Source organism: Schistocerca americana, chromosome 2 (assembly GCF_021461395.2).
Source record: "Schistocerca americana isolate TAMUIC-IGC-003095 chromosome 2, iqSchAmer2.1, whole genome shotgun sequence".
NCBI lineage: Eukaryota > Metazoa > Arthropoda > Insecta > Orthoptera > Acrididae > Schistocerca > Schistocerca americana.
In genome coordinates this window covers 1,015,443,676-1,015,464,400 of record NC_060120.1, presented here as the reverse complement: position 1 = coordinate 1,015,464,400, position 20,725 = coordinate 1,015,443,676, and the positions used below count along the sequence as shown (strand labels likewise).

Genomic DNA, 20,725 nt, shown 5'->3' with positions numbered 1-20,725 from the left:
CATACAAATATTTTCTTCTCCAAAAATAGCCAAGATAAGTTAGTATTTAACGTTCCATAATTCTGCACCAAGCTGCTATAAAGCGGTACAGAACTGTAGTTCAGCAGATTTTGATTTGTTACAGTTCCCGCGAACTGGAAAGGATTGCGCCTTTCTTCATTTGTTCTCAGTCGCTCCAACAACCCTCTATAAACAACTGCCAACAGTAGTCAGTACAGACTGTACGGGAAGGCTCGCCGTTACCGGGTGTCTAAACCGCTTTTGAATTCCACAGAGAAAGCGAGATGGTAAGGGCGTTCAGACATTGGACTGGTATTTGTGAGTGCGAAATTCTTGAAACATAATTCTTAGCTAGACGTTTCTTTCTGAAGTAAACTGATGACCCGAAGCCGATTTACACATCACATCTCTTTGGACGTCTGCAGTTACTTCTGTACTCAGAAAATCACTCTAAAGTGAGCGGTGGAGAGTTCTTTGTACACTGAACCATGTATTAAGGTTTCCTCTCCTTCCATTCGCGGCAAGCGAGCTATCCTTAGTCGAAATTCACTCTCAGGGTGTCTACAAGCATAATACACTGGGGTTCAAAATTACAGCAACAACCGGAAATGTTACGAGATTGCGTTAATTTTGTCAAAAAACAGTATAAGCAGGTGACAGTAAAGTAGAAACAGTGTAAAGAATAGAGAACGTAAACAACTGCAACATACATAACGGTAGACAAAAATGTTCTTGGTTTTTTCCAACTTAACTAATTTGCACACACATTCCAACAACCTGTTATTGTGCTCAGTATGGGCTAGACCATCTATGGCAACAATGCAGGCCTGACAACGACCGGGCATGCTGCGAATAATGTAATCAATCTGATGTCGAGACAATAATACGCTGTCGGACAAAAAGTCATGAGATGTCGCTGTTAATAACGAGTCGACCCCGCTCGAGCCCTCAAAATTGCAGTAACAGGTCGAGGCATGGTCTCTACATGGCGTCGGAATCGTTCTGGTGCCGGTCGTGGTGGCCGAGCAGTTCTAGGCGCTTCAGTCCGGAACCACGCGGCTGCCGCGGTTGCAGGTTCGAATCCTGCCTCGGGCATGGATGTGTGTGATGTCCTTATGTTAGTTAGGTTTAAGTAATTCTAAGTTCTAGGGGACTGATGACCTCAGATGTTAAGTCCCATAGTTCTCACAAGGGAACCTTCCCATCGCACCCCCCTCAGATTTAGTTATAAGTTGGCACATTGGATAGGGCTTGAAAAACCGAACACAGATCAATAGAGAAAACAGGAAGAAGTTGTGTGGAACTATGAAAAAAATTTGTAAAATATACAAACTGAGTAGTCCATGCGCTAGATATGCAACATCAAGGAGAATGTGAACTCTGGAGCGCCGTGGTCCCGTGGTTAGCGTGAGTGGCTGCCGAACGAGAGGTACTTGGTTCAAGTCTTCCCTCGACTGAAAGTTTTACTTTCTTCATTTTCGCAAAGTTATGATCTGTCCGTTCGTTCATTGACGTCTCTGTTCACTGTAATAAGTTTAGTGTCTGTGTTTTGCGACAGCACCGCAAAACCGTGCGATTAGTTGACGAAAGGACGTGCCTCTCCAATGGGAACCGAAAACATTTGATCACAAGGTCATAGGTCAACCGATTCCTCCACAGCAAAACACGTCTGATATATTCTATACAACACGGGTGACGGCATGTGTGTCACATGACAGGAATATTTTGTCGACCCACCTAACTTGTACACTTAGCGAATGGGTAAAAAGATTCTTCTACCTTGCCCGATTTAAGTTTTCTTCTGGATGTGATAATAACTTCCAAAAAAGTGATGAAAACATAAGAGTTTGTCACATAAACTGAAAATAAAAAATTAAAATTTTCACTCGAGGGAAGACTGAACCTACGACCTCTCGTTCCGTAGCTGCTCTCGCTAACCAGAAGACCACGGCGCTCCTTGACTCCCATTGTCCTTGATGTTGCCTATCTTCGCATGGACTACTTCGTTTGTATATTTTACTATTTTTTTTCATAGTTCCACACAACTTCTTCCTGTTTTCTCGATTGATCTGTGTTCAGTTTTTCAAGGCCTATCCACTGTGCCAACTTATAACTAAATCTGAGGGGGGTGCGATGGGGAGGTTCCCTTGTCAGAGCCATTTGAACCATTTGCCATCGTTCTGGTGAGGTACAGATGTGATCCACAATAGACCGCCGAACGCCTCAAACGGTTCTTCAGAGGTGACGTGACGTTCGTTCGTGAAACACTTGCGGTTGTCTTGCGCGACGGTTTACTGGGGCTCTGCGACACTGGAGATGCATCAAAACGCTGTTTACAACGGAAATCCGATTTCTTGCGTAGTCTCCGATATGGTATGATTCATGAGCTGTGTACCGATTACCGTCCCATGTTCAACGCCGATAAATCGTGATTTGCAGCCGTGTTCAGTGTACAGGTGTCTATAACGGACTGCTCACAAATCGCGTCTGTAACTGCGCCCAACAACTAGCCGCAACATTCCGGTGTCATGCACGGCACATCTTCACCTCTACCGTGACTTTCAGTCAGTCGTTTTACTCACTAAAAGTGCCCTGGAAAAGAAGGGAATTGAAGCTGGCACGATACTGTTTCCTCGGAGACGGCAGCAGTCGTTTACCTGATAGTTCTGGGGTACGACCTCGTACTCCTTAGCGATGGCAGCCAGGTCCTCCCATAGCAATGGCTGGTTGGCGTGGCTCAATAGCCGTAGCACGTCCTTCTGCCGAGTCAGCTGTACTTTATCATCTACGCAAAAAAAAAGAACAGGTATTAGCTGTCAACTCGTTCATGGAACTGTTATTCTTTCTATACTACTATGCCGGTTAATAGCCCATAAAATTCGTATACTGGCAAGTAAAGAGTACCCACTTCACTTCACATTTTAAGGTGGGAAAAGCACACTTGCAGGACATAGCGCCAGCAATGGCGTCCGCGAGAAAACCTGGACTATGATTCTGATAATACGCAGTTGTAACATTCCGAAAGTACAGCTTTTAAACACGAACGCGGGCCGGTTGTTTTTTTACTTGCTTCACCCCAGTGCATCCGCTTAATGTTCGATTTCTACGTACTGTGTGTGCTTTGTTCATTGTGTCAAAGTGCGCGGTTCCTGACCTGTAGCTGGTGCCAGAAATCTCTTTACTGTGTTTTACATTTCGAGTCAGAACTGCAATGTAAATGAAGCAAATGAATGTGTGTGTCATTAAAGAAGCAGCGTAGCGCCATTTAGTTATAAACATTTCTGTTGAACGTTATTTTCTATGCATCGTAAAGCTGGCACTGTTAAAGTGTTGAAGTGAAGTACTTTTGCAGAAGTTGCATTGTACTTCAACGTGGTTGTCATGACTAAATTTTAAATCGGAAATAATTAACCTCATTTCGCAACAACTCCAATGGATTTTGCTTGTCATTTTGACTTTTAGGCTCATATTGTACAGGGTGTTCGGAAATTCCCCTTACAAACTTCTACGACTTGTAGAGGAGAGCAAGTACATAGTAATTTGAACTGGAATCCAACACGGTAGTCATGGTGAGGGGTGATTACGTCGAATCGGCTGATGTCATCTAGCTTCCATCCTACCCATCTGCCTTGGTTCGAGCATCATTCATGTGTCTGTGAGTGTTAGAGCGACATGGTTGAGTATACGTTTGCCGAAAACACCGACATGATCCTGAACCAAGAAGTTCGCGGTCTTCTGAACACCGCGGTAATGCGAGAACTGCACGTCGTCTTTATCACGATCGCTCTCGACAACTTCTGACGCCATCGAATGCCCTCTTCGCCACAATTAAGCAACGGCTACGAGAAAGGGTACTTTCACTGTCAGCAGGCATGACTGTGATGCTACAAGGAGATATCACACATCCGAAATGAGAGGAGCCGTACTGTATCACCTTAAAGAGAATCCGTCAACGAGTACACTAGTAATTTCTCTGGCTATTAATGACTGGAATTGTAAAACAAGTCATGTACTGGGTGATGCCTAATCAATTACTTGTAGCAGTGCCCGCGTTGCCAATGTGTTTTCTAATGGTAGTGGCACGGGAGAAGTACGTTTCAGGAAATGGATTACGCTTCAAGATACTATCTACTCACTCCACTCTACAAGTCCTAGAAGTTTTAACGGTAATTTCCTAACACACTGTATACATGCATACAAATCAAAATAGTAAACCGAAGCAACAGAAGAATTGTTATGAAATGAGGTTAATTGTTTTCGGTTTACAATTTAATAACGCCACTCAAGCTGAAGTATAAGGCAACTCCAGCAGATGTACTTTACCTCAACTCTTCAACAGTGTCAGCTTTACAGTCCAAAGAAAGAGATATATTGTTCAAATACACTGAAGCGCCAAATATCTGGTATAGGCATGCTTATTCAAATACAGATATGTAAACAGACAGAATACGGCGCTGCGTTCGGCAATGCCTATATAAGACAACAAGTATCTGGTGCAGTTGTTAGATCGGTTACTGCTGCTACAGTGGCAGATTATCAAGATTTATGTGAGTTTGAATCTGGTTGTTATAATTTTTTAGACAACATAGTTGTATGGAGATAAACATCGATTAATTTACTTATAATCAATTATTCAAAATGTATGTCACAATCTTATTATTTATTTTGCTGCCAACCGGTTTCAACCCGCGATGGAGTCATCGCGCTTGTATAAAAGCGAGCGAGGCCCGCGAAGCGGATCACTCGCGCTGCTGCTGCTGCACAGGCAACTGCATTGAACGCTGCCAAGATGCCTTACAGAAGATATCGACGTCCTGTTAAACAAACAGTATATAAAACAATTGAAAACATAGAACTGACTACATCTGCCGCAGACAAGAAGAGGAATACCGTGAAGAACATTGCTGCTAATGCCCTCGTCGACGGCCCCTGTGTATTCATTTACAGATATTTTCCTTCTGTTACGAGTATACAATGTTAGTGCAGAAGTTGACATATATGCTGATTTTCCAAAGTCTTCATTAGCCAATTCAGCCATATGATAGGTACGGTAGGCAATAATGTCTCTGTCTACAAAACTTTCAAGGCCAGGAACATTAGGTACTCCTGTACCACCTCGTACAATAGCTACAGTAAGCCAACAATTACCATGACTGAATGTATCATTAAGGTCTATGCTAAAATTTATTCTACATCCAACAAATACACAGGGGCCGTCGACGAGGGCATTAGCAGCAATGTTCTTCACGGTATTCCTCTTCTTGTCTGCGGCAGATGTAGTCAGTTCTATGTTTTCAATTGTTTTATATACTGTTTGTTTAACACGACGTCGATATCTTCTGTAAGGAGTACCTAATGTTCCTGGCCTTGAAAGTTTTGTAGACAGAGACATTATTGCCTACCGTACCTATCATACGGCTGAACTGGCTAACAAAGATTTTGGAAAATCAGCATATATGTCAACGTCTGCACTAACATTGTATACTCGTAACAGAAGGAAAATATCTGTAAATGAATCTGTATTTGTTTGGATTAAAGGAAAAGGTGTATGAGAATATGTAAAATTTGTTGGCGACTGTACTTTGTATCCGCAGGGGTCCGCGGCTTGTGGTCGTGCGGTAGCGTTCTCGCTTTCCGCGTCCGGGTTCCCGGGTTCGATTCCCGGCGGCGTCAGGGATTTTTCTCTGCCTCGTGATGACTGGGTGTTGTGTGATGTACTTAGGTTAGTTAGGTTTAAGTAGTTCTAAGTTCTAGGGGACTGATGACCATAGATGTTAAGTCCCATAGTGCTCAGAGCCATTTTTCACCTTCAGGGCAATTTACACCGTTTGGTCGCTCGCTGGAGTCGTCACCCTGCCTGTGCACGGTTGCTAACCATGCACAGGCAGGGTGACGACTCCAACGAGCGACCAAATGGTGTAAATTGCCCTGAAGGTGACCCCATCGCGGGTTGAAACCGGTTGGCAGCAAAATAAATAATGCGATTATGACTGTCATTTTGAATAACTGGTTGTTATAGTCGGGGCACGAGCGATGGGATACAGCATCGATGAAGTGAGGATTTTCCCGTATGACCATTTCACGAGTGTACCGTGAATATCAGGAATCATGTAAAACATCAAATCTCCGACATCGCTGAGCCCGGAAATGAAAGGGAGCAAAGACGACTGAAGAGAATCGTTCAACTTGACACAAGTGCAATCCTTCAGCAAATTGCTGCAGATTTCAATGCTGGGCCATCAACAAGTGTCAGCGTGCGAACCATTCAACGAATCATCATCGATATGGGCTTTCGGAACCGAACGCCTACTCGTGTACCACTGACGACTGCACGAGACAAAGCTTTACGCCTCGTCTGGGCCCGTCAACACCGACATTGGACTGTTGATGATTGGAAATAACGTTGCCTGGTCGGACGAGTCTCGTTTCAAATTGTATCGAGCGGATGGACGTGTACGGGTATGGAGACAACCTCATGAATCCATGGACACTGCATGTCAGCAGGGAACTGTTCAAGCTGATGGAGGCTCTGTAATGGTGTGGGGCGTGTGCAGTTGAAATGATATGGGACGCCTGATATGTCTAGATACTCGTACAACTCTTACAGGTAACACGTACGTAAGCATCCTGTCTGTTTACCTGCATCCATTCATGTCCATTGTGCATTGCAACGGACTTGGGCAATACCAGCAGGACAATGTGAAAGCCCACACGTCCATAATTGCTACAGAGTAGCTCCAGGAACGCTCTTCTGAGTTTAAACATTTCCGCTGGATACCAAACTCCCCAGACATACCTGGGATGCCTTGCAACGTGCTGTTCAGAAGAGGCCTCTACCCTCTCTTACTCTTACGGATTTATGGACAGCCCTGCAGGATTGATGGTATCAATTCACTCCAGCGTTACTTCAGATATTGGTCGAGTCCGTGCCATTTCGTGTTGCGGCACTTCTGTGTCCTCGCGGAGGCCCTACACGATAATAAGCAGGTGTACCAGTTTCTTTGGCTCTTGAGTGTAATATTGAGCGTACATGTATGTGAGGTCGACAGGTTATGTACTCTTTTCGAGTAAAATAACGAGTTCTGGATCAAAATTCGTTTTGCAGATGGCTCCACTTCCCCGCTCCTCTTCCACTGCCTGTAGTGTCACGCGAGTGGGAAGATTGCGCATGGGAATTGGGTGGCTGCAGTGGAGCGGAACAAGTGACAGGCAACATGTGCGCGGGAAAGTCTATGAGCTGTACTTCTGGAAGCTTATAAAGCGTATTGTCGGAATTAAGGCCCAATTGATTGCCGGGGCTGATATCTCGCTAATGTGATTTTTCCTCCTTAAAATATGACGTCAAGTTGCCGATGTCCCCTTGTTAGCATACGGGAGCAATTCGAATAACACCACATACAAACATAGGTAGACGTCTGGAATGAGAGTTGCAAGTGATTTACAGACTTCTATTTATGTCTAAAAATCTCTGACGTTGTAGTTTCGGCAGTGGTGAGAAAGAACCACGGTATTTGTTTTGTGATCTGAGAATGACCGATGACGCCCGAAAGCGGTAATTTCGTTTGAAATTGTTGTGACTGTTCCAGGCAATGAATTATAACCAAAACAAACAATCACAGTGCGTTTCCAGTTCAACTTAAATGTTGTTCTCTCCAAAATCTCTTTATCTCTTTTGCTATTCATCCGGTCGTCGTCTTCAACTACACTAAATATGGTAACTCGTCAACTGGTTTTATGACTTTATTGTTAATTTACACAGTTTCCTTTTCTATTTGTAGTTTATAGACTGTTTTAGTTTCGTTTAATTGTTCTTCGGGACTATTTTCAAACTTGTTCTATTGAATTATTCTGTTAGTAGCTGAGGATTTATGGAACTGAAAATGTCCTCCAAAGTTGGTGAGAATGATTTTGGCGAGCTGGAATCTCCTTGCCTGACACGTTTTTCATTTCAAAATTCCCGCCATCTTGAGTGACTCTTCAGTACGTTAATGTACCGTAGATTGGATCTGTTAACTTTTTTCTTCATCCCTGGTGGTCTGAGTTGGTTGAACCTGAGTGAAAAGCTTTCTAAGCATTTGCGAATCTTCTGATAATAATTTTCATATTAGATCTCCCTATGTGCTACAGAATGAAACCAGTTCTTTCATGCCGTAAGCGTTTTACCTTTATTTTGACCGAGCGAGGTGGCGCAGTGGTTAGCACACTGGACTCGCATTCGGGAGGACGATGGTTCAATCTCGTCTCCGGCCATCCTGATTTAGGTTTTCCGTGATTTCCCTAAATCGCTTCAGGCAAATGCCGGGATGGTTCCTCTGAAAGGGCACGGCCGATTTCCTTCCCCATCCTTCCCTCACCCGAGCTTGCGCTCCGTCTCTAATGACCTCGTTGTCGAGGGGACGTTAAACACTAATCTCCTCCTCCTCCTTACCTTTATTTATTGAAAGACATCATCGGTGGTCTGAAATACAAAGGTTTGACTATTACAACCGCTAACGAAAGGACCGGGTAGAGCACGATGAAACAAGTAAACAATCCCTTAAACGGAAGTCCGGAAAACAATAATTTCCCTGATATGACGTATTACTATCCTCGAATGCAATGTCCTTGAGGACAATCACGTTACTACAGGTGTTTCACATGGCCACCGTCCATGTCAAGGCAGGCTTCATCACGTCTCCTCTCACTGATGCCGACACAAGTTAAATAATCCCAGACGCGTTCCGAATCTACTGACGACCATCCAAAATGCATTCCTGGAGTTCATCGACGTTGCCAACAGGGCCGGAATACATCAAAGTTCTCAAGGATCCGCACAGAAAACAATCCAACGGTTTCAAGTCGGGGGGACCTGTGACGCAATAGTCTGGCTGCTGTGATCGAGCGGTTCTAGGCGCTTCAGTCTGGAACCACGCGGCTGCTACGGTCGCAGGTTCGAATCCTGCCTCGGACATGGATGTGTATGATGTCCTTAGGTTTGTTAGGTTTAGGTAGTTCTAAGTCAGGGGACTGATGACCTCAGATGTAAAGTCCCATAGAGCTTAGAGCCATTAGAACCATTTGTGACGCAATGCTATTTGATAGCGACAACCGATACATTGCAACTGCAGGCTTTCTCGGCGTATTTCAGCTATGAAATCTTCACAGTTATCAGCCGAGTGGCGTCGTCTTCTAGTCGCAACGTTTCATGGATTGCATATCCATCATCTTCAGGCGAAGTGTCGCGATGCTGTCGGTCCAGTGGCTGCAAAGGCGCGCGACAGACAGCATCCCGACACTTTCGAAATCCATGTAAGTCCAGTTTAATTGTACCTGTAACGATAGTATATGAAGCTGGGACTCCGAAAACATAATCTTCTCGGTTATTTGAAATGTATCAAGAAAACACAAGTTACGTTAGCGAGGCCCATTGTATATTATTACTAGAGCAAATACGTGTATAAGAACAGAAAAACATTCAAAATTGTCTTCCTGACACTATTTTGCTCATCTAAGCACTGTAATTTTTGGTATTTAAAAGAGCTGTTACATGCACACGACAGAACTATTGAAAAAGAAGCAGTTGTAAACAATCGCCTGCTAATGTTTTGGGCTATTTAAGATGGCGGCATGGCCCTCCCACTCTGGCTTCAAAACGAGGTATAGCGTTAAGTCTATAGTGCCATCTCCATTGTTTTTTATCTCCATGTTTTCAGTACTGCAGACTTTTAGAATTCTGGACGGACACACAAACTTTGAGCTAGCTGGAACATTTCGAAACTTGTCAATGAATATTTATTGGCCTATATAAAAAAATAGGAAAGACAATAAACTTTGCGAACTTGTGATTTAAAATCAGAATCAATAGTGCAGACAATTACGTCGACGAAGCTTGTTCTGTAGCGTCTGTAATAAACACTTCGTTAGTATCGCACGCACTGACTATAAACTATTTAAATTAAATTTAAATGATCCGTGTCTTCTTGAAGTGAAGCGTTGATTCTTAATCTGTGTTCGTGGAACTGACCAGAGTATAATAACTGAATTGAAGCTTCGTCGCCGTGTTATTCAAATAAAACGAAATAAGAGTTAGTATACTCCGGCAACACTTGGTACGATTTACGTCCAGATATGCGCACGCGACGACACCACAGCCTAAAAGAACCACATATTAAAATATCTATAGTGAAGACAAGACCGCGACAACCCAACACCAGCTTCAAGGTGCGCTGAATAAATTGCGGGCCAGTTAAATTTTGGCCACCCTGTATACGGTAATTCCTCTTGGGCATTGCTTCTAAAACTGGGGGTGGTTATCCCCCTGTGGATAAAAATGAAGAACAAAAGAGATCGATTGAGTTACTGTTACGAAACTAAATTATTTTTTAATATTCATTACTATTATCACTGTTTCGTAATACTGTAATACTGACCATATAAGTTGCCAATAATTAAATTATTTTCAATACTAATTTTAATGTGACACAGTTTGATGGAGGTTACAGCAGTTGAAAGGAATGTACAGTATGAACATCTCCCTCACATAGTCCACCCACTACACACGTACATTGTACCATCTATCTATGACAGTGAAATTGAGATACACACATCAAATATGCTTAAATATCTCATGGAAATACCCTCTCCAAGTTGTAGGTAGTTCTCACAATGCGGACAAATTATTTCATTTTTCAATTTTCAAGAGATAAACAAACTAATTGACAGCACAACACAATAGTAACTTTATGAAAGTTATTCGCAACTGCGGAAACTTTCAGACTATTAGCTGCATTTGGTATGGAGATATTATCTGTTAGTGACACATAAAAATTTGTGCCGGACCAGCACTCGAACTAGGATTTCCCCATTGTCGCGAGCACTCGCTTTAACGAAACCGGCTATCCGAGCGCGCTTCCGGGTTTGACGCAGCCTTCCATGTGTCATATTTCCTAAGTAAGTGTTCCAACTTCAGTCAGTTCAAAAATTACGAGTCTAAGAGGTACAGCTATAAAAAAATCTACGAAGTATAGTGCACACATTTCAACTCGGTTGACGTTAGATGGGATGCAGGATGTAAGTGAAACAGTTGTCGATACGGAGAGTCGTGGTGCGGTGGAAGCATGTTTTGTAACATGACCGTACCACCGATGTGGATATTTAGCTTTCTTTTCTCAGAAGGAGTTGTACGTAGCACTCTGAATTGTTTCATCACTTTATAAAGAAAAGTTGTTAGAAAAAATCAGTTACAATTGTCTCACTGACTCATTAATTTGTGATTGAATAGAACAACTACAGAAACTAAATACAACTTATCTTTCGTCATTTTAAAAATAAAAGTGTTCAGAAAAATTCTTTTTCATTCTGAAGCAGCCTCTTGACGATCAATAAGTTTGACAATATTTCCTGGATGCCCAATAATATTGATCGCCTAGGAGTGATATTGTGAGGTTGCGCAATAATATTGAGAACATCAAAAAATTTGGAAATATATTGCGCTGTCAGGAAGTGTCGTGCTGTTTGTGGGGAATATTGACAATATCCTTGACAGTTCTATCGTGCTACACAGGCCAAGGAGGTTAGTATTGGTATTGTTGTTTGGAAAATGAGTTGAAAAGAGACGAAAGAGCATTATTATTAGAGTGCGTCGAAATATTATTCCCGATATTGTGGGATGTTACGGCAGACGAGTACCAAAACACATGTATTGAGAATGATGAATCATATGATTTGTTGCTCGGAAAATATGGTGTATGGGCGAAGGACGACGTTTTTAAAAAATTGATTAATGCAAAGTTATGAATAAAGGTATATACATTACTTATCCGAATATTATCCTTTAGTTCACTTATTATTGGATGACACGTTTCTATAACTATGTCTCAAATACTGTTAGATGAAACTGCATTTGTAATTTCTAAGTCTTCGAAAGAACTAGCAGTAGCAACGTATTGCAGCGGAGCAAGATAAACGCCGGTTTGGTGGAACTTTGTCTCTCATTGTATTATTTTGTTTCTGGATGATAGGGATATGAGCGTCGAGGGGGGAATGGAGCGTCGTGCTTGCAACAAAGTAGAGACATTACCACAGCAGCCGCGGACTGCGGTATTGTTGCACAATATTATCGACAGTATAATTGATCATAGTACCGAGCAATCTAGGCAGATTGTCCATATTATTGCACGGTATTATTACGAAAAACGGAGGGGTCCTTATATATCCTATCCAAGTCCAAAAGCCTCTAGATGAACACGAGAATTAGAAGAGATCTTTAGATAACACCTGAAATACAAACAAATCAAGTGGTAAAACAAGGGTGTAGCTTGCCACCAACATTATTCATTAATGTAGATGACATGATTAGGAAATATTAACAGGAATACTGACAGGATGTTATTCGTGGATGATCAGGTTGTAATAGAAGTTAGCGAACATAAACTACAAACTCAGACAAGTGCAGGCTACAATCTGATAGTATATGTAAATTCAACTAAAACCATGGCCCTTTCAGTACGAGCAAAAATAGTCCTCAATAATAAACCGATAAAACAGGTAGCCCATTTCGAGTATTTAGAATGTGACATATCATATGATCAAGATGTAGATATACAGAAAAAAATACTTACCAGCATGTATGTGGTACAATAAAAAGGATACTTAAAGTGTAAGACAAGGAAAGTCAGACAACTGAAATTTCATAATCTCATGGCGATTACTATTTTAATGTATGGGGCAGAGACTTAGACTCTTGGATAGAAAGATTTACAGCAACTGATCTGGCCTTGTAACACTAACCAAAATGGCCTTGCTGTGCTGGTACTGCGAACGGCTGAAAGCAAGGGGAAACTACAGCCGTAATTTTTCCTGAGGGCATGCAGCTTTACTATATGGTTAAATGATGATGGCGTCATCTCTGGTAAAATATTCCGGAGGTAAAACAGTCCCCCATTCGGATCTCCGAGCGGTGACTACTCAAGAGGACGTCGTTATCAGGAGAAAGAAAACTGGCGTTCTACGGATCGGAGCGTGGAATGTCAGATCCCTTAATCGGGCAGGTAGGTTAGAAAATTTAAAAACGGAAATGGGTAGGTTAAAGTTAGATATAGAGGGAATTAGTGAAGTTCGGTGGCAGGAGGAACAAGACTTTTGGTCAGGCGAATACATGGTTATAAATACAAAATCAAATAGGGGTGATGCAGGAGTAGGTTTAATAATGAATAAAAAAAATAGGAGTGCGAGTAAGCTACCACAAACAGCACAGTGAACGCATTATTGTGGCCAAGATAGACACGAAGCCCACACCTACTACAGTAGTACAAGTTTATATGGCAAATAGCTCTTCAGATGGCGAAGAAATTGAAGAAATGTATGATGAAATAAAAGAAATTATTCAGATAGTGAAGGGAGACGAAAATTTAATAGTCATGGGTGACTGGTATTCGGCAGTAGGTAAAGGGAGAGAAGGAAACGTAGTACGTGAATATGGATTGGGGGTAAGAAATGAAAGAGGAAGCCGTCTGGTAGAATTTTGCACAGAGCATAACTTAATCATAGCTAACACCTGGTTCAAGAATCATAAAAGAAGGTTGTATACATGGAAGAAGCCTGGAGATAATGGAAGGTGTCAGATAGATTATATAATGGTAAGACAGAGATTTAGAAACCAGGTTTTAAATTGTAAGACATTTCCAGGAGCAAATGTGGACTCTGACCACAATCTATTGGTTATGAACTGTAGATTAAAACTGAAGAAACTGCAAAAAGGTGGGAATTTAAGGAGATGGGACCTGGATAAAATGACTAAACCAGAGGTTGTACAGAGTTTCAGGGAGAGCATGAGGGAACAATTGACAGGAATGGGGGAAAGAAGTACAGTAGAAGAAGAATGGGTAGCTTTGAGGGATGAAGTAGTGAAGGCAGCAGAGGATCAAGTAGGGTAAAAAGACGAGGGCTAGTAGAAATCCTTGGGTAACAGAAGAAATATTGAACTTAATTGATGAAAGGAGAAAATATAAAAATGCAGTAAATGAAGCAGGCAAAAAGGAATACAAACGTCTCAAAAATGAGATCGACAGGAAGTGCAAAATGGGTAAGCAGGGATGGCTAGAGGACAAATGTAAGGATGTAGAGGCTTATCTCACTAGGGGTAAGATAGATACCGCCTACAGGAAAATTAAAGAGACCTTTGGAGAAAAGGGAGCCACTTGTATGAAAATCAAGAGCGTTGATGGAAACCCAGTTCTAAGCAAAGAAGGGAAAGCAGAAAGGTGGAAAAAGTGTATAGAGGGTCTATACAAGAACAATATTATGGAAATGCAAGAGGATGTAGATGAAGATGACATGGCAGATACGATAATGTGTGAAGAATTTGACAGAGCACTGAAAGACCTGAGTCGAAACAAAGGTCCGAGAGTAGATAACATTCCATTAGAACTACTGACAGCCTTGGGAGAGCCAGTCCTGACAGAACTCTACCATCTAGTGAGCGAGATGTATGAGACTGGTGAAATACCCTCAGACTTCAAGAAGAATATAATAATTCCAATCCCAAAGAAAGCAGGTGCTGACAGATGTGAAAATTACCGAACTATCAGTTTAATAAGTCACGGCTGCAAAATACTAACGCGAATTCTTTACAGACGAATGGAAAAACTAGTAGAAGGCGACCTCGGGGAAGATCAGTTTGGGTTCCGTAGAAATATTGGAACACGTGAGGCAATACTGACCCTACGACTAATCTTAGATGATAGATTAAGGAAAGATAAACCTACGTTTCTAGCATTTGTAGACTTAGAGAAAGCTTTTGACAATGTTGACTGGAATACTTCCTTTCAAATTCTGAAGGTGTCAGGGCTAAAATACAGGGATCGATAGGGTATTTACAATTTGTGCAGGAACCAGATGGCAGTTATAAGAGTCGAGGGACATGAAAGGGAAGCAGTGGTTGCGAAGGGAGTTAGACAGGGTTGCAGCCTCTCCCCGATGTTATTCAATCTGTATATTGAGCAAGTAGTAAAGGAAACAAAAGAAAAATTCGGAGTAGGTATTAAAATCCATGCAGCAGAAATAAAAACTTTGAGGTTCGCCGATGACATTGTAATTTTGTCAGAGACAGCAAAGGACTTGGAAGAGCTGTTGAACGGAATGGATAGTGTCTTGAAAGGAGGATATAAGATGAACATCAACAAAAGCAAAGCAAGGATAATGGAATGTAGTCGAATTAAGTCGGGTGATGCTGAGGGAATTAGATTAGGAAATGAGACACTTAAAGTAGTAAAGGAGTTTTGCTATTTGGGGAGCAAAATAACTGTTGGTGGTCGAAGTAGAGAGGATTTAAAATGTAGACTGTCAATGGGATGGAAAGCGTTTCTGAAGAAGAGAAATTTGTTAACATCGAGTATAGATTTGCGTGTCAGGAAGTCGTTTCTGAAAGTATTTGTATGGAGTGTAGCCATGTATGGAAGTGAAACATGCACGATAAATAGTTTGGACAGGAAGAGAATAGAAACTTTCGAAATGTGGTGCTACAGAAGAATGCTGAAGATTAGGTGGGTAGATCACATAACTAATGAGGAGGTATTGAATAGAATTGGGGAGAAGAGAAGTTTGTGGCACAACTTGACTGGAAGAAGGGATCGGTGGGTAGGACATGTTCTGAGGCATCAAGGGATCACCAATTTAGTATTGGAGGGCAGCGTGGAGGGTAAAAATTGCAGAGGGAGACCAAGAGATGAATATACCAATCGGATTCAGAAGGATGTAGGTTGCGGTAGGTACTAGGAGATGAAGAAGGTTGCACAGGATAGAGTAGCATGGAGAGCTTGCGTCAAACCAGTCTCAGGACTGAAGACAACAACAACAACAGAAGCGTCAGAAATGAAATTTCTAAGATCTCTGGAAGGCTGCACTAAGGAAGACAAAATTAGAAACGGAACAATAAGGGAAGAATTAGAAATCCAACCAATAACGCAAACGGCAATCCAGTACAAAGAAAAATGGAGAGAAGACTTGCTTCGTATGTCACCACAAAGACTTGCTAAACTAGCAATGGACTATAAGCCACGGTGAATGAGCAATGTGGGAATACCAAGGGTGAGATGTTTAGACCCCAACAGGACCTAGGCTGAAGTGACCACACGTCTCGTATTTTACGGGATCGTCCCTTATTTACCTTATATATCCCGTCATACCGAGAAAATACGGGAAGTACATTGTCTCGATTTTCATTAAACATCCAGAATTTTTGTAATAGCACGTTTTTAAGTAACATGTAGAATAACCAAATGGAGAATAAATGTGGTCATATCTAAAGAATAAAGAAAATTCACGCATTGATTAAACCAAACATAACGAGGCACGATTTCTGAAACTACTGAGCGAGGTGGCGCAGTGGTTAGACACTGGACTCGCATTCTGGAGGACGACTGTTCAATCCCGCGTCCCGTGTCAGGCCTGATTTAGTTTTTCCGTGATTTCCCTAAATCGCTCCAGGCAAATGCCGGGATGGTTCCTTTCAAAGGGCACGGCCGACTTCCTTCCTCGTCCTTCCCTAATCCGATGAGACCGATGACCTCGCTGTCTGATCTCCTTCCCCAAACAACCCAACCCCCCAACGATTTCTGAAGTTCGTTGGTTGCTACTATGTAATGCTTTCATTTGGCGAGCACTTTGTCGTTTCGGCTTTCTTTGAGCATTGCCTATTTCTTCGGGTTGCTGCATTTAGAAGTGTGGTTTTAGACCGTTAGAGCCACAGGTTACGTTGCTTCGTGTAATGTATTGTAAACTTTTCACAGAAATGCCAGAAAGGAAGTGTGTATTTACTGACGAAAGTAAATGTGAGTTTCCATTTCTGAAATTGGAACAGCAAATCGAGAAATTATTTTACACGTTTGTTTGCATGTGGCGACAATAACACAATAATATATTTACTCGATCAGTAATTGAAGAATTTAATGTTTTTCTAGTGCGAGTGTTAACAGAAAGTACGAGAGTTACCCAGAAAGCAATGCACCACATTTTTTTTCTCAGCCGAAAACAGTGCTACGAATGAGAAGCGTTACGTATGTGCTGTTTGAAGTCTCTTGAGTGAGTGCACCAAGTTTCCGTCATTCCCGACAGATAGCGTAGCTGCAGAACAGTTTCAATATGGCGTCTGTTGGTGATGCTACAAGCAACGTGCTGTCATTGAATTTTTCACTGCAGAGAGAGAGAGAGAGAGAGAGAGAGAGAGAGAGAGAGAGAGACTGTGGGGAATATTCACAAACGCTTGTACAAAGTCTATGGAGCATCTGTTGTTGACAGAAGTACAGTTAGTCGTTAGTCGCTGGGCATGGAGGGTGAGGTTATGAGAGGGCGGTTCGGCGGAACTCCACAATTTACAGCGGTAGGGGAGACCATCCACGGCTGTCACACTCGACATGTTGCAGCGAGCTGCTGATGTCATTCGCGAGGGCAGACGCATTACGACTCGGCAGTTGGCGCTGCATCTGTCAATCAGCAAAGCAAGTGTCGGTGCAATTATCCGCACAATTGGATGTTCAAAAGTGTGTGCAAGATGTGTCCCGCTGTGTCTAACGGTGGATCACAAACCGCACATTTGTCTTGATTTGTTGCAACGCTTTGAAGCTGAGGGGGAGACCTTGTCCCGCATTACGACAGGTGATGAAACCTGGGTTAACCATTTTGAGCCCGAAACAAAACGACAGTCGATGGAATGGCGCCGTTCTCACTCCTCACAGAAGAAAACATCCGCCGGTAAGGTCATGATCACCGTGGGACTGTGAGGGTGTTATTCTCATTGATGTGATGCCAAGAGGCGGTACCATTAATTTAGAAGCACGTGCCAACACATTAACAAAACTCAAGACGAGGTTCTGGCGACTTCGGCAACCCAGGAGATGTTTTGCTGCAACACGATAACTCTCGGCCCCCACACCGCAAAGATTGTCCGAGCGGTCTAAGGCGCTGCAATCATGGACCGTGCGGCTGGTCCCGGTGGGGGTTCGAGTCCTCCCTCGGGCATGGGTGTGTGTATTTGTCCTTAGGATAATTTAGGTTAAGTAGTGTGTAAGCTTAGGGGCTGATGACCTTAGCAGTTAAGTCCCATAAGATTTCACACACATTTGAACATTTTTTGAACACACCGCAAAACAGGATTGGACAGTGTTACCCCATCCACCATACAGCCCTAACCTAACCCCCTCGGACTTCGCACTTGTTTGGGCCATTAAAGGATGCCATTTGTGGAAGACATTTTGAGGACGATGAGGACGTGATTCACACAGTGAAGCACTGGCTCCGCCACCACGACAACGATTGGTCCCTATAGGGCGTGCACGCCCTGGTTTCGCACTGAAGGAAGGACATAGAAATGGATGGAGATTACGTGGTGCAATAGGGTGTGTAGATAGAACACCATTCTTCCGTGTGTGTAATTCTCGTTATATTCCATAAAGAATTATTGAACAAAAAAAAAGATGCGATGCATTGCTTTCAGGGCAACCCTCGTAGTTGTAGCATAGAGCAAGCATTTTAGTCCAAATTATCGAAACACGTCAAACTGGCCGACTTGGAGCAGGAGAGGCACCACAGGACATATTAATTTCCACTGTCTATACTTTTACAAATAAATTCATAAAACTTTGTCAGCATGACCAGGAAGAGTTCAGGATTCACGCTCATAGCAGTGGAAGTTCAAAAATATATCAACATATATATTTTTTTACATGTGAAATGTCATCATTTTTTCACTTACTATTGGCTGCATTCGTTGCTATAGGTACACTTTTCTTCATAAGTAAGGGAGATTCTTCGATGACCATACTCACAGGTGTATGAATCTCTAGAATGTTCCAAATCTATTAAAACTGTGCCAAAAATTGAGATAATTAACCATAAAATTTGAGTTTTTTCTAAACATGAAGTTTAAAATGTAATAGCTCATTCATTTTTTCATTAATCGAATAAATTCTAGAGTTTCATACACCTGTAAGTATGGTTTTCATGCTCTGCAAAATTCATCGAAGAATCTCACTTACTTGTGAAGATGGGGGAACCTATAGCAACAAATGCAGCCAATAGTAAGTGAAAAAATGATGACATTTCACACGTAAAACGAATCTATTTTGTTATACTTTTGAACTTATATTGCTATGAGTTTGAATCCTGAATCCTTCCTGGTCGTGTTGACAAAGTTTTATGAATTTATTTGTAAAAGTATAGACAGTGGAAATTAAAATGTCGTGTGGTGCCTCTTCTGCTCCAAGTCAGCCCGTTTGACGTCCTACCCCCCTTAAGGTTTGGTTAGGCGCCAATGTTGATGATGGTTAGGGCAGGGTGGGTACCAGTTAGTATCTCATTGCAATAAGGGGTGGTGGGTCTGAGAAAGGTTGGGAAGCACTGGTCTAGGACGTCCCTACAAACATTAAGGAAATTTACGGAGCAGTGTACTCACTTTCTGGACAGCCTTGCTCTTCCGGATCGGCAGCGGCGAAGGCCAGCAGAGTGAGGAGAGCTACCACGGCGGTCTTCATGTCTTGCGGAGCGCTGTGGGTCGAGTCCTGGCATGGCGGCTGCAGAGGGAGCCGTCTTATAGTCCGCGGGCCACCGCTATCTGGGCTCGTTAGCTCACGACGCGCCCTTGTCACCTGGGGTTCTTCCGCTCGAGCGCGGAACGCTTCGCCATCTCGGCACGGTGAGTCCAGACGCCACCTGAGCCGTGCGAGACAAGCGCCCGGGCGGGCTATCACCTGGAGCACGTGATTCGGCAACTCCGTGTCGTCGTATCCACAACTGCGCCAGGCGAGCTGCCGCGTTGGTAAGGCACTGGATTCGCATCTGCGAGGACGTCGGTTCAGACAGCACGAGAGCCCACGACCAGAATTTTTGAGTTACAGCAATGCGGCCCGAACCAAATCAGATCGATAGATTCGATTACCCTAAACCAAAAAAACATTAATTTCAGAAATTTATCGCGTCGCTTCTGATCTGACCACATTTCCAAAGATGTCAACAAGTTTTTCCGAACTGTGTCGTAGCATTAAGTCTGATTTTCGGAAGGTAATTGAATGATTGATCTAAGATACCTTATAAAAGCGTTTCGGACTCCTGCGGTGTACCAAAAACCTCGGGTAGCATTTGAAAGAAAAAAAAAGACAAAAAAATAAATCATTGCAGACCATCTTAATATCCGTGTTAATAATAGATTTTGGTTATTTAGTGCGCAAAATTCGTTTATCAGAAGAAAATCTGAATACTTTTTTTTTTGAGATCGTTTTGCACACGTAGAAAAACTTTGCCCATATGGAGATAGAAACGATATAAGGCAAATTTAGTGCATCAACTTACAAATCAGACAACTTTTCCATACTAAAAATGATTAATAAATTGTACTGAGATGTATAGAAGCCTGTGTTTGCAAGCCAATCAACAAGATACAACCGTCAAATTCTGAGATGATTAATAAAGAGTTTACTCGAAACTTTCGTACTGAAATTGAAGGATTTTTTAAATAAAATGGAAAGAAGAAAACTGGGATAATGTTTGTGAATTATAGTTTATTTGAAGTCAAAAAATGTAAATATTTTTAATCATTGTCGGACTTATCATCATCGTCGTCGTCATCAAAATCACTCTCCAGGTCACTATCAACAAATTCATGCCTTTATGTGAAAAAAAGACAATTAATCAAAATCACTAGTTTCTTTACAAAAATTATACAGGAAAATTCAACTGTACCTCTGGTGAATATTGA

At 42.3% G+C, this 20,725-nt stretch overlaps 1 protein-coding gene across 1 annotated transcript in view; it reads right to left on the bottom strand.

The window, feature by feature from the left end:
* LOC124594629 (hexamerin-like) overlaps positions 1-19,505 on the bottom strand; it is a 54,890-nt gene extending 35,385 nt beyond the window's left edge. Inside the window, exons 1-2 of the mRNA XM_047132999.1 lie at positions 19,427-19,505; positions 2,658-2,785 (exon numbers count right to left, since the gene is read on the bottom strand). Coding sequence (XP_046988955.1) covers positions 2,658-2,785; positions 19,427-19,505 — 207 coding nt within the window. The remainder of the gene's footprint in view (positions 1-2,657; positions 2,786-19,426) is intronic.
* Between the last annotated feature and the right edge of the window lie 1,220 nt (positions 19,506-20,725).